The 14,998-nt window shown below is 37.6% G+C and overlaps 2 protein-coding genes across 14 annotated transcripts in view; one reads left to right on the forward strand and one right to left on the reverse strand.

Moving 5' to 3' along the window:
- Positions 1-14,998, forward strand: part of LOC139757534 (uncharacterized) — a 199,707-nt gene that overhangs the window by 166,108 nt on the left and 18,601 nt on the right. Inside the window, exons 9-11 of one of the 10 annotated variants that reach the window (XR_011714650.1) lie at positions 2,688-2,882; positions 9,429-9,614; positions 12,697-14,997. The exons of 1 other annotated variant lie outside the window; for it this stretch is intronic. The gene's annotated coding sequence lies outside the window, so the exon portion shown is untranslated. Of the gene's footprint in view, positions 1-2,687; positions 2,883-5,943; positions 6,331-9,428; positions 9,615-12,696; position 14,998 lie in introns of those variants that run through there. 8 more of the 10 variants (XR_011714651.1, XR_011714653.1, XR_011714648.1 and 5 more) reach the window with 8 other exon arrangements.
- Positions 1-14,998, reverse strand: part of Elys (AT hook containing transcription factor 1 homolog) — a 66,610-nt gene that overhangs the window by 12,114 nt on the left and 39,498 nt on the right. For 2 of the 4 annotated variants that reach the window (XM_071678088.1, XM_071678087.1), the window contains exons 24-28: positions 12,695-12,791; positions 9,833-10,310; positions 5,899-5,988; positions 1,336-5,659; positions 204-264 (exon numbers count right to left, since the gene is read on the reverse strand). In XM_071678088.1, coding sequence (XP_071534189.1) covers positions 204-264; positions 1,336-5,659; positions 5,899-5,988; positions 9,833-10,310; positions 12,695-12,791 — 5,050 coding nt within the window. The remainder of the gene's footprint in view (positions 1-203; positions 265-1,335; positions 5,660-5,898; positions 5,989-9,832; positions 10,311-12,694; positions 12,792-14,998) is intronic. The other 2 variants (XM_071678090.1, XM_071678089.1) reach the window with 1 other exon arrangement.

Here is a 14,998-nt window from a genome sequence, read left to right on the forward strand (position 1 = left end):
GCTCTGTTAATCAGTATCTCAATATGTTATGAAAGAGAGCCTTTGTAACAAAGTAACAGCTTCTCTTCCTCTGTTACTGAAGATCATTATCAAAATCAATTCTAAGCACTAATCTAATGAGATGTGTTTCTATCAAACGTGCTTTGGTACCTGGATAAAAATTTCAGATTCTCTGTGGTGACACAAATAAGCTTTACCCTCACCTTTCATACTGGTAACAGAACTAGATCCACTGGATCTCGTGGTCCTTCTACTTGGAGAATTCTGTTAAAAGAAAAAAAGTATTTTCTTATAATTAACAAATCTGAGTTCACGTTATCTTCTACATCTCCCAAACACCTGTACTTCTTCCCTGCAAATAATGTCCATACACTTTTTCACAAGCAACTTAACTTCCTCATTTCACCACTTACTGCCCTTTCTCACTTGTCCATCTGTCACTTTATACGTAAGAAATGAGAGGTATTTAGGGATCGAATTACCTCCCATTTCTAACTTGCTTCTCTTGCTTAGTTTTCTATATCTTTTTCCTTTCTACATTCAATCTCTCCCAATATCTTTTCTTACAGGCATTTCTTTCATTAAATTTCAAGAAACAGAAAACATGAATGATGAACACCCTGCTCATTCCTATCTCTAGCAATCCTAATGTAAATCTGCACATATACTTCAGTGCTGTACCATGGCCATTATTGTTATCTTGTTTGTTTGTAAATTTAATTCATTTTTCCTTGAACTTCTTTCATTTCATTGTGAAACAGAACATTTGAATAAGCACATCCTCCTCCATCACCCCATCAGGCTATCTATTTGCATATTTCTACTTATGCAATGGTCACAAAAGGTACATTTAACCATGATTTTGTACATATCCCAAGTTTTATTTTTTACTTCTTTAATTTCATAACGGAAAACTTCCCCCTCCTTAATCATGACCAACTTCCTGCACATCACCCGACATTTACTAACCATTTTACATGTCATATGTATGTAGGTAGGGTGTATTAATTTAGTCATGCATAGAGCAGGTAATATTTATATAAGAACCCAGAGACTTGTCTCCACCAGCTGAGAGGTTGCTATCCCTTCAAGATGTGGGAAACTATGTAAAAGCTATTAGCTCGTGCTTTATCATCAAGACTGGTAACTAAAAACCTTTGTTTATACTGTGTTATTGGTGCTAATGTTGCCAATCATATCGCCTTACAATAAAACTCATTTTCATTCAGATCAATCATTCAGTGCTTCTTTACCATTATCTACTACAGGTGCCACAAAATAACATTCAAAGGAAAACCATTCACGAAAATATTCCTATTCAACTGACATACTCACCTGAAAGACTTCTAGAGATGTAAGAAGATTAGTTTTCACTGAGGTTGCTTGTGATTCTTCCATTTTTGGTCTGTCTTCTTCTGAATGGGATAATTGTCTTTGTTTTCTAGCACTTCTTCTTACATCAGTCACTAATGAGGATGTTTCTCCTTTGGATGGTGTTTTACTTTCTACTTTATAAAAAACACTACCAAGAGGAGACGTTCCCTCCTTTACAGGGGTCTCTCTCTGCTTAACATCATCAGTAATATCTCCAGAACAAGAGTGACGTCTTCTTCGAGGAGTCTTTCTCTCTGGTGTTTCAGCAATATCCCCAGAAACTGACTGTCGCCTCCTTCGAGATGTTGTTTGCCTCCTTCGGATATCAGAGGAGACCTCCATATCCAAAGAATGATGAGTTTTCTGTGGAGTTAGTGTCTGAGGTATATCTGATATTATTTGCTTCACTTCTGTGGACAATTCTGAGTCCTCTGCAATAGTTTCTAAACCATCAGAAGTCATGCTTTGCCTTGAAGATCTTCTTGTTCTCCTAGGTGTAACTTTTGTGGGAGTAGATTTCGAAGGTGTCTTCTTAGTAGGAGTTCTAGCCCTTATGTCACTGTCTGAAGTCTTGGGAGATGTAGTTTTTTCTCCTTCTTCCTCAATGGTTTCTAAAGCCTCATCTGAGGTACTCTGGCGAGTAGACCGTCGCCTAGACAACCTACCAGGTGTGACCACCAATGAAGTTTCATTAGTGGTCTGCTTGCTATTGGCTGGTGACCCTGGAGGGGTAGCTAACACATCACTAGTTGATGGACTAATAACAGAATGATATTCTAGTGTGGGAGATGATGCACTATGTTCAGCAATATCAAATGTTAATTCCAGTTTCTGAGACACCTTCTGCATATCTTCAGTAGCTACTGACTCTCCTACAGAGCTTCTTGTTGGTGTGACAAGGGAAGATCCTGTAGCTAGTGACTTAGATTTTGTGACTGGAACTGGCACTAGGCGAATCTTTCTTCCAGATCTTGTTATCATTTCATCAACCAGTTCTTGGGATGATGATCTAACTGGTGTAGTAACTTCTGTGGTGCTGATGATTTTCCTGGTTTTCTTTGGAGTGCCTGGCGTGTGAGGTGATGCAGCTCTAAGTCGCTGACTTCGTCTCAAAGGAGTTGCTTTGGAGGTTTCTGGCATCTTTACTGTATCATCATCTGTTGTGGTCTGTAAATCTGATGCATCCGTATGCCTCAGACTTCTCAACTGTGAAGTTACTAAAGATATGTCCTCTACAGATTTACCAGGAATATCCATAAGTGGATTTTTAACATTCTGTTGTGGTGAGGCTACTTTGGTGTCTTGCTTTGCAGGTATGGAAATGATATCTGCACTATCCCTCTGTGGAGAGCTCCTCATCAAGAGGGATGTGGTAGCAGTTTCTTCATCAGCTCTACTAAGTGGGTCTGTAACATTAATCTGCTCTGATCTACATGAAACTGTTAAAGTTGTTTCTTCAGTACCTGTTGTGGAAGTACCAGCAGTCGATTCTTCAGCAACTGCATGAGGTTTGTCTCCACTAATATAAAATTCTATACTTCTCTTTGGTGACATTGTTAAAGCACTTTCTTCAAAAACTGTAGTACCAGCTTCGATGCTGGAAATTTGTCTAGAACTCTCTCTAGGTAAGACTGCCACAGGTAGTTCCTCAAATACTTTAGGCGGAGTGCCTGAACTCTTCTTCCAACCTAAGCTTTTAGGTGAGACAGATTTAGTATCTTCTCCAAGAGGTTCATCAGGAACTTCTGTCAGTGGGGTACTTCTAGCCCTCTTCCTTGGGGGAGCAGCAGTAAAGTCATCTTCCTGTTCTTCTATCACTGTTTTTGTTTGCTGTTGCAATGAATCAATCTGGAAAGAGGATGTTTCTTCTTCTTCATCTCTGGTTGATGATTCAGGTAAAACTTGATATTCCAGTTCAGTAATTTTCTTTTCCAGATCCACTTTTTTGCCTTCAGTTTCTAAAAATACATTTTCTCCTTGATTCTTAAGCAATTCCTTATCATAACCCTGATTTTTTAGCATTTCATTATCAGAAATTTCAGTCTTCATCTTTTCCTTACTCTCATCATCAGTTCGAGGCACAACCAATCCAGTATCTATTCTCTCAAGTACCCCCATTTCATTATCATAGTTTACTAAATGAATGTCATCACTATTATTCTGAACATACAATCTCTCAACCAACTCCTCTTGTTCCAAAGCTCTTGTTTTCTGGTGTTCGGAATGAAGCATTTCCTCATCATCCATTTTACCTGGCGAGGCTTCTTCAGATTTAGAAATACAAGAATCACCTCGAGAAGATTTATTGCCTTCACTGGTTTCTGTCTCATGAGTAATTGTCAGGATTCCTGTTTCTATTACTTTACTTCCTTTGAAAGTTACTTTTGATTCAGCAATTTTTACTACACATGAAATATTACTACCTACATTTTCCACTTCTTCACTTTGGTTAATCACCTTCTCAAGTTCAGGGGCTTCCAAATCTTCGTGTTCACTTGGTATGCTACTCTTCTCTTCAGCGATACTAAGTTTAATCCTACCGCTGTTTTCATCTTGTCCTGAAAAAACTGCTTTAAGAGTACCACTTCCTAAAGAAGCTGCTCCCTGCTCAATGTTTAAGACTTCTGGTACATCTCCACTGCCACCTTCAAGGCTCTGCTCCCCACCATCATCCACTTCCATGATCTCATAGTTACTGCTTTCAGGCATTTTTATATCTTGGTATTCATTTAAGGGTGATGAAATTTCTTTATGTGGTGATTTGGTTTCACTGCTACTATCATGTTCTACCTCACTTTCACTTTCAGAATCTGAAAAGTGCAAAGGACTGAAATGCTCTGATGTCTCATGGGAAACACATAATTCTTCCTCAGATACAGTATCAGTAATCATCTCCTCTTCTTCCTCAGTAATTCGACAATCTTCATTTAGAATATATTCTCCACTACTTTCAACAACATCTGCCATGACTATATTTTTATCCACCAGCCTTTCATTTTCTTCATTATACTCATCACTCAATGGGAGGTGCTTAACTTCTTCCTCTATAGTGGCAGAACTTCCCTCTGTGGGTGACAATTCTTTCATAAAAACTAATTCTCTGTTTTTTATTAATTCTTCCTCCGTGGCTAATTTTGGTTCCTCTGATGATGGCAATTCATCCGCAATAGTTGACAGTATATTTTCTGAGCCTGCTTCCTTTGTGGTTAATTCTTCCTTTGCTATTAATTGTATTTCCTCTTTTGTTGATTCCTCTTCATCAGAAGGTATTTTAAGATCCTCCAAGACTGGCTGCTGGTCCTTTGTTGTTAGTTCTTGGTCAACAGTATCTTCCTCCTCCTTAGAATGATCTCTCTCCGTTGAGATCAGTTTTTCTTTTACTGTATCTAATATTTCTGGCTCACTCTCTGATTCCGAAAACTCAAGTGGACTTATGATTTCAGACTCATTTAAGGAAAGCTTAGGTTCCTCTTCCAACTTTTCTTCACACTCACTTTGTGGGATATTCAAAACATTGCCCAGAGCCTCCTTCCCTTTCACAGTCTTGCCATGTTTTTCCTCCCTATCATACTCTTCTTCCTTACTGGCTAAATTTTCTTTCACTTCTAACTCTTCAGGTTCACTCTCTGAAAACTCCAGTACTTTAATGATTTCAGATTCATTTGCTGATACTTCTGATTCATCTTCACTGTTTCTTTCTGTCTCAATGCCTTCACCATTAGAGATACTGTCAGCCATCTCTTTCAATGAATGTTCAGTATTCTCCAAACATACCTCACTGCTTGGCAGATTATCTGATTTTTCATCAAAATCATTTAATGTGTGTCCTTCTTGCAGTGAAGTGCTCTCACACATTTTCTTTGTTTCCTGATTAAATGTACCTGAAGTTTCAGTCTCTAATTCTTCATCCATGTCATCATACAAACCTTCATACTGTGAATCCTCTTCTTTCTGTGATTTACTTTCATCACACTCTTTTTCTTTAGGGCACACTTCATCAATATATACTATCCTTTTCTCCTTTTCTTTATCATCATCCAGAAAAACAATGTCATCATCGCTGTCACCAACTTCCTTTGACCTCTCTGCTCCTTTTAACTCTTCATCTTCATCCTCTGTTATATATCTATCCACAGACTCTTCCACTTTTGAGGATTCTTCTTCATTAAAACTGTAGTATGTTTCATTCATGGTGGTGTCTCGACTAATATACTCGAGTGAATGTTCTTCCTCTTCCCCTTCAGCTTCTTCCATGCCCACTCCATCTGTGCATTCCTCCAAGTCACTGAAAGATGGATAGTAAGACAAATTATGGCACTATTACCAAGAAAACTTTTCAAAAAAAGTAGTATGAAAACATGATCCAAATCTGGAAATTTATTTCAATCACAAGTCAAATAAACCAATACCCTTCCACTAAATATATGGTAAATGTGTCTACATATCATAAATTGAGCAATAAGCATGTGCCTCCACCCCAACATAGACCACCCTTAAGCTTGACTCCAAGAGGAGTCTGCTAACCTCTGATGTAATACAGCTGCCACACTGTCTCTTTTGGCAACGTAGCCACGCAGTGGTTGACGAGGCGTTGGCATCCCAGAATCCGGATTCCTGACACAAGAGTAAGGGAATGATGGCAGATCTTTAATGAAGTAGGTCAGGGGGAAAATAATCCTGTGGTTGCTGCAATACATGGTCTCAAACAGGATCAAATGCTGATCTGATCTCTCTGCTCCCATATTAATATGTATGTTCATACTGGTACAGTCTTGGAAATGTTATTTTCTGACCACTGGCAAATTGTTGTTCTAAGTACTGTACAAAGAAGTTCTACCTTAAAATGAAGTTTCATTCAACTTTTTAAATTAAAGTGATTTTCTGTCTTAAAATTCTTTATAATCAAAGGAAACATAAGATCTGTCCTGATTTTGATAATCATATACCACATCTAAGTATCCTTCTTGTGAAAACTGTGTTGATAATCATAACAAAGTTATATCTGAGTAATAGACTATTCATCATCACTTTAGATTGAATAAAATTTAGGAAATAATGTTAGCTACTAAAGCTACATGAAGGCTTCCTTATCATGTAAAGGTATATCTAAAACATTACCATTGCAAGAAGCAATCTATTTTGCTGCCAAAATGTAAAATCATAATTCATATTACTGTAATTGTGCATTAATTGCTTATACCGTGGAAAAGCAAGTTTTAGCACAGTTCCTTTGTTACAGCCAAAAATGGAAGATGAAGCTTTTGTCAATCTTTACATAAATGCAGTTTACCTAACATCCATATGACAGATTATTCTGCACCAGTTTTTAGAAAAATGAAGCAAGCAAGCAATCCTAGCAAGCAGCTGTTTCCTAGTGATGCTAATAAAACCTCATCATTTGTGAAGAATCTCTGAAAGATACTATCAGATGAAAAGTCATCATTAATTTCGAATTTTTAGGATACAGTGACAAACTGTCAGAGGGCTTTGCAAAGAACTGCCATAATACAATTTTTCATGATAAAACTGAATGTTACTCTAATTATATATTTCTTTAACGTGCAAACTACAGGGTGAGACAAAATTCAGTGCGCCCACACAACAAATTATAAAACCACATCATTCTTCGTATTATTGATAAATCAAATAACCTATGTGACTTTTGACAAGTAATGTATGGTGATCAACCTCCCCCCTCCTCCTCCCCTTTCTTCCTCAAGCAAAGTCACCTCAGTCTTTCTGTGAATGAAAGTGTGTCCAGATACTAATGGGTGTACAGGTGTCAATGTAAAAATAGTTCTACCCCTTAAGGCTTGAGTGTTTTTGGTGGAACAGTTGTTACATATTGAAGATCAATATACAAACAAAGTGCAACAGAAATTTTCTGAAAATATCTTTACACTCCCATACCACATTCAAACACAGTGCAGCAGTTGATAGCCAAGTTTCATGAACTTGGATCAATTGCAGATGCACCGAGATCCAGCAGCCCAGGCAATACGAGGGTGCCATTTTAAACACCTGTCATAACTTACGTATCAAAAATATATTTGTATTAATGTACTGAGATTGAACATACTCATTGTCTGTGGTAGGTACACAGTGAATTTTGACTAAGCCTGTAATCAAATGAAGTTTAAATAGTATGCATCAAACCACTTTTTTTCTTAATGCAAAAAAGGGGAAGCGTTTACTTCATTTGTTTAGTGACTAAATGTTCCAAGAGTACTGACTGGATACCCTCCTCCTACATTCTTACTTTCCAAAAGAGGAGGAAGCTACAAAAGGATTTTCCCTTAAAGGCTCAGTGACGTTTCCTGATGGGAAACAGCAAACAAGTATTAAAAGGTAACAAAAAACACCTCAAGTTCAACCATACATATGCCACAAAGCCTGACAAACCAATCACCATCATCATCATCTTTCTTGAGAATTTTTTTCTTTAATGGTAACTGGCAAAATGAGGACAAAACACACTCCAGTCAAAGGCCATCGTGAGTTAAGATACTGGGTAAGAGCAAAAGGAAGTAGAAATTCAATAAGGGCACAAGGCTGTCTTTCATATGTGGCAGGGTGGCAGAGGGAAATGATGAATGCAGCAAGTATGAATATGTACATGTGTATATATGTACATGTCTGTGTATGTATATGTATGTATACGTTGGAATGTATATGTGCATGTGTGGGCGTTTATGTATATACATGTGTATGAGGGTGGGTTGGGCCATTCTTTTGTCTGTTTCCTTGCGCTACCTTGCTAACGCGGGAGACAGCAACTAAGTATAATGATAATTAAAAAAAAAAAGTCAAACCAGAAAAAAAATTTCTAAGATGTGCTTAACTTTACAAAGAATAACTTTGCAGTAATACAAAGCAAGAGCGAAAGTAAAGTGGGTTTCAGGGGAAGAGTATAGTTTCATGGCCAGGTACACTGCCCATAATGTAACATGCATCAGTACAGGACTGGTCAAACCATAACCTGCGGAAAGAAAGATTCATCTTTTGCATGGCTTTCTTTGCCCACTCTTTTCACCATCCCATTTGCCAAACTCATACTATGTCCTTCTATGTAATCAGCCTCCAAAGTAGGATGAGGGGAAAGAATTAACAGATTTTTTCCTCAAATGCTCAGCTGTCTTTCTCATGCTACCTTGCATTCCCATTCTAGTTGAGGTAGCATCGTAACAAATGACTGAGCCTAAGAGGGAAAAATCATCACTTAGCCCCCTTCTCTGTTCCTTCTTTTGGAAAAGTAAAACAGAAGGGGAGGCATACCATCCCCCCCCTGGCTCCCAACCCATTTAGTCACCTTTTATGCCATGCAAGGATACTTGGGAAATACCCTTTCTCCCCTATCCCCAGGTATAAGAATAATTACTCAGGACCAATTTCTATGAAAGTCCTATTGTTACCAAGCACCTCTCTCTACAGGCCCCTGCATCCCAAGGTTACTTCCAGTAGCAGGAAAATGTAGACTCCTTTGGAATAAGAAGTTCTTTGACAAAACTGTGTTCCTAATGATGAAGCATCCCTAAAGATGACTTTTCACTCTTGGCATTACTTCTAGCAGGTGGAGTTTGTCAAGTGTACCTGTTAAGTTGTATGGGAGAGTGGTAATCAAGAGGGTGAAGGCTTGTTCCTGTTAAGTTGTATGGGAGAGTGGTAACCAAGAGGATGAAGCTTGTAAAGAGTATGAGACTGGGGAGGAAAAGTGTAGTTTCAGGGTGTGCGGATCATATGTTTGCTTTAAAGAATGAGTGAGAAATACTTATGAGAAACAAAAAGATTTGTATGTGACATTTATGGATATGGGGAAAGCACTTTTCATTAATGTAGGAAATGGAAAACATTTTTTGCAAGGCTTTCTTTACCTTCTCTTTTATCATTGTCCCACCTGTAATAACTTGTACCATATCTCACCATTTTGTAAACACATGACACCATCTCCCTGTTCTCAAACATAACCAGGAACTTTTTAATACAATTGCTCCCTCTCCTTTCCATATTCAAATCAGGGTTCCTTGGGCAGGAAGGTAAACAAAAAGTTTTTTCAGATCATAAAGGACTCTACAACCAGAAGGCACTACACAAGATATGCAAGGAAATTATCAGATAGGATGTGAGGAAAAATTTCTTCAGAGACAGTATAGTGGATATGCAGAACAAGCTAAGCAAATACGAAGCAATTGCAGACATCACCTGAAAATTCAGTCTGTATGACAAGAATGTGAGGTTAAGAGGTAAGGCCTCATGAGTATAAAACACCATTCCCATATATGCACACAAGTAATTAAATACAAAGATAGAAATAATAAGCACCCATAACAAAGTTGCATCAATTTCAAAGATGTCAAAGTTATCACACTGATACAGGTGATTGTTATATCAAGCCAGTCAAAGACTACAACATTCCACCATTACATTATCAAAATATGATGTGGATGAGAGTATTACTAACCTTAAAGGATTGTTGCTATTAATATCAATATCTGGACAAGGAGAAATGACGACTGTTTGTTCATTTTTGAGCAATAAATCTCTTTCTCTTTCAGTTTCTTTTTCCTCCAGTTCTGTTTCTTCTTCATCCTCCAATTCTTGGTCACACTGTTTTTCAGATTCATCTATGTCATGAACTGCTTCCAATATCTTTATCATGTCTTCCTTTTTCCCTTCATTTTCCACTTCACCTCCCCTTACTTCATCTTCCAGCTCCTCAACATCCTCCTCATATTCAATCATCTCTATATCCTCTTCTACATTCTTTTCTGTCACCACTTCTTCTGGTACATATTGATTATCTATAAGCATCACCTCATCCTTCCCCTCAGCCTGTTCCTTGACAAGATCTTCATCCAACCTCATTTTGGGAAGGTGGAAGCGGAGCTGTTTTGGAGTCATGCTGGTATCACTGGTTCGACTTGGTAATGCATCTTCAGCTGAAAAAAAAAAAAATGTAAACAATTCTATCTATTTTTTCATCTTTATCTCTGATGCCTATTTCCTCCAAGAACTCCCAGCAAGGGACTAACCATTGCAAAAGAGCCTCTACTTGTCCCTGTCCTTACATTCCTCCCTTGCAGACACCATTCAGTGCATCCTTCCACAATTTTTCTCCCTCCATTACTCTTCCACTCTATTTCCCCATGTCACAATTGGTCTTCCTCTCACATCAACCCTTTTATTCATACTATCAAATACTCTCCTAGTAAACTCCCCATCTTGCAAACTTTCCTTACACCCAAACCATCTTAAAGTACTACGTCTCACCCACTCTACAATTCATTCCCTTTGCACTCCCTAATGTACCAAATTTCTTATACATCCCCATCATTTCTTCCTTCCTTTCACCTACTTTTTTCTCAAGTTTAAGGCTTATACCACATACTCCTCAAATAGCTTATTTCCACAACCTGGATTATTGAGCTTTGTGACTCATCCCATGTCCACGTTTCACAAGCATAGGTCAGGGTCGGGAGGACTATGCTTGTCTGTTAATAATTTCTTCACTTCCATACTTACATCACTCCTGTTCATTGTTTTAGTGAGAGACCCAAAGACTCTTCTACCCTAAAATGCACCCTCCCTTATCTCTCCTTCCATATCACCAAACTTATCCAAGGTAGCTCCTAAATACTAAATTCTGTCACCTCTTATCAAGAGTGTGCAGCATGTCTGCAAGTCAGTAGAGAGGAGGAAGAGTGAGTCCTAGTGAAGGAAGGTTTGTGGCAGGGGTGTGTGATGTTACCAAAGCTGTTTAATTTGTTTATGGAGAAGGTGTAAGGGAGGTAAATGAAAGGATCTTGGAGAGTGGGGTGAGTATGCAGTCTGTAGGGGGTGAAGGGAGCCTGAGAACTGAGTCAGTCGTTTGCTGATGACACAGCAGTGGTGGCAGATTCCAATAAGAAACTGCATAAGTTGGTGTCTGAGTTTGGGAGAAAGTGTGAAAGGAGGAAGTTGAGAGTGTACGTGAACAAAAGCAAAGTTATTAGGTTTAGCAGGGCAGAGGGACAGGTTTGATGGGGTGTGAGTTTGAAAGGAAAAATATTAAGAGGATGCACGTTTTAGATACCCCCAGAATGGATAAGGCAGAAAATGGAATAATGGTAGTGGAAGCGAGTTTAAGGAAGCAAGTTTTTACCTACACTGAAAAGCTGATTACTAATTAGTATGTTTTATAAATCTTTTCTTATTAATGTGATTCACTGATTTCTTCAAAACACCAAAATTTTTTATGTAAAACTAACAGCCACATCAGTCAGATGTAAAGCTCTCAAGGTCAGTGGATGCTGTTTCTATAGCTGTGTTTTGGAGAAGACAACAATTCTCATTATAGACCATCAAGCATGCTGTTATTCGTACTTGTCATGTACATACCAATGACTTTTACTCTAAAACCACTTATTCAACTGTTTTCAAATTTTTACCAGGAAATGTCGTTACTCTCCACTTCTTTCAAACAGAAAAGTATTTATCCAACAGTTACAGTCATTTCACATCTATCAAGCAAATTCTGTGCATAATTTTGAGCCACTATGTATGCAATCACAAATCATATTTCTAAAACTTTCTGTTTCTGTTTCCTTGTGCTACCTCGCAAACGTGGGAGACCGAAAAAAAAAAAAAAAAAAAAAAAAAACACTTTCAACTTACAAAAAAATTCCCAGATCTTCACTTTCATCAGTGATTCCTCACTTCATTAGTCACATGTCACATGCCCTTATTTAAAAATACCTACCACCTCTCCATCTAAATATTCTTCATTCATCTCACTCACATTCCATTCAGCCTCATGAATTAACATACTAAAAGCTTATGCAGGCCTACTGCTTACATTTGAAGAAACTAGCACCATATTTGGGAATAAAGTTTCCAAAATGGGATCCTCTACCCAAAACTGTACAACTTGTTAGAGGGCAAGGATTCTAAACATCATAGAGAATACTTGATACCATAAACAAAATTATATGTTACCCTCCTTTCACTGTAAAATCTATTACAAACAAGTGATTCTTATGATGGAAAGGCTGGATCTCAAAACCAAACAGTATGGCTATCAGGAACTCATTGTGCCTCGACCTTCAAGAGATGTTTTATATGGCTGGCCTTTAAAACTTTATTCCTGATTGGGCAGTTTAACAGCATTCTTTTTAAGACTGGACACATCCACTTAACCTAAAAAGTTTGGCCTAAATTCAATGATTGTCTATGCTACTACTACTGACATTTTACAAAGGCATGAACTTGTATCAAGTATAGAAAACCTATTTCCAATATGACTCTCAATTTACATGTTGACTTTATGGCTCTCTATAACACCTACAGATGCTGGCTTTCTTGGTGCTAAGTCGTGGGAACACTGGGATGGATGTCTCACTGGCTGGGGATGGACTTAGCGGCCTCTGCACCATCTGACGCACCTGATATGATCAGATTATGGGTATAAGCACATGGACACACATTAACAGAACAAAACATTCCTTAAGTTTATTTGCTGAAAATATTTGATATAGGTCTTCTTTATTACTACTGTACTGAAAATATCAAGAGCATCTACACTAGATCTAATAAACACAACAGACAGAAAGAAAAGTATGTGATACAGTATCAAGCTTGCCTGTCTATATCTTGTGCGTGTTTTCCCACATTCAAAAGGAGACAGGTGGCTCTCAATATTTTTTCTTTAACACAACCGTTGCCTTTGTACACTCTTTTAGTTTTGGGCAATAAACTGTCCTAGCAAAAACTAAAGTGGTCTGATCTTGTTCAAGTATACCAATTAGAGAACAAGCAGATATGCACATATCCTATGCTAATGATTTATCTGGTGGACAGAATTGAAGTTATTAATGGTTGTACAGCACTCATTCCTTTAAAGATTTTATCAATCTATTCACAAAAACATTTAAGTAAAATTTCTTTAATTTTCTAAAATGTAATTCGTACTTGACATTGACTCATATTTTTGACATTCCACTGTTACATGTTCCATGGTAATAGTGCAAGTGCAGGTATCACATACTGGGGTGGATATCTTCACCATGAGTCAATAAAGTACAACCAATCCTCAGCCAACAAAGAAGTGCCTAAAATGGCAATTCCTGTTGAAAGATGAAGGTTATACATCAACACCTTTCTTTATCCTCCCCAATTTCTTTTTTTATTCCTTTGGGCTTCCAAGTCACATTTAGCTTGCCATTCATATCTTCCAGAATAGTTTATCATGGCCATAAATTTGTTGTGGGGTATAACTATTGTATATGGATTGGTAGATATAACTGTTTTAGCCTCAATATCTCCTATTCCATAACTGCTGATACCAAAATGTCCAGGACATAATCAAAATTCTACACTCATGCTTGGAGTGGATTCTTACAGTCCAGTCTTTGACTTTCTGAACCATAGGATGCACTGGAGCATAGTGTGGTAAAGGCTGGAGTATACTCTAGGAATCACAGTATAGTGCATATTTCTCTTTTGGGGACTGCTCAGTTAGTCTAAGCACAGCCTGACTACTCAACAGTTACACAGTAAATATAGAATATTTTGCTACAGAGTAATCACAATAAAACCTACATCATCACATTTTTAACCATAAATAGAATCATGGGGAAGGAGCCTACTGCTTGTTATTCAAGTAGAATCTGCTTTTGATTGTTTTCAACTAATCCAGCAGTTTGATTATATGAACTTCCCAGGAGTAACATGCAAAACTTATTTCTTGAATTGATTTTCTGTTTCAACCACTTTCATTATTTTTTTTTTTTTTTTTTTTTTGCCGGTCTCCCGTGTTTGCGAGGTAGCGCAAGGAAACAGACGAAAGAAATGGCCCAACCCACCCCCATACACATGTATATACATACGTCCACACACGCAAATATACATACCTACACAGCTTTCATTAATGGCATTAATGGCATTTTTAAACTGAATTAAAAGACTTTGATAACTTTAAATGTTGATCAAATATAGTGGTAGGGTTTGATGGTGTGTGTTTAAGCCTAAATACATACTTAATCCAAGTTCTGTGTTTGCAAGAGTTCGTATACACACTTTCAACTTCAGTGGACCTGAATGCTCCTAAGCATATTCTAAGATTATAATCATGCCAACAATTTTCAGGATGTCACCAGTGGCCTGCCTACCAATATACTTGGCAACCATGGTCCAATTTCCATCCACATTTCAAACCATACAACATGGTTTTCTATAGGCACCCCAGGATTGTCGAGAGACTTTCTTCAAATGAGAGGAAGTCTGGCTCATCTGGTGACCTGAATGACCATCTCAATTTCGGAATAATCACATCCCTCAAAAACATTAGCAATGTCCAATAAATATCTCAGTCGTCTGTAACCATTTATTCCTTTCCCATTTAAATGTTTCGGATAACTGTATAGGGAAATGTACCTTGTATTTTATACAAATGAAAACCCTAACTTCAATCCTACTGATTATCAAAAAAAAATTGGGGTAGCCTGTTCCCTTAATTGTACTAAACATATGTTTCACCAGAAATCTACACAGGTTAATTTCTTTAGCATTATTTCACACCAATCTATACCTGAGTAACTTTTCCCATTAAATTCCTTGTTCTTGTGACATTAAATTAGAAATAAAAGAAAAC

Source organism: Panulirus ornatus, chromosome 27 (genome assembly GCF_036320965.1).
Source record: "Panulirus ornatus isolate Po-2019 chromosome 27, ASM3632096v1, whole genome shotgun sequence".
Classification (NCBI taxonomy): domain Eukaryota; kingdom Metazoa; phylum Arthropoda; class Malacostraca; order Decapoda; family Palinuridae; genus Panulirus; species Panulirus ornatus.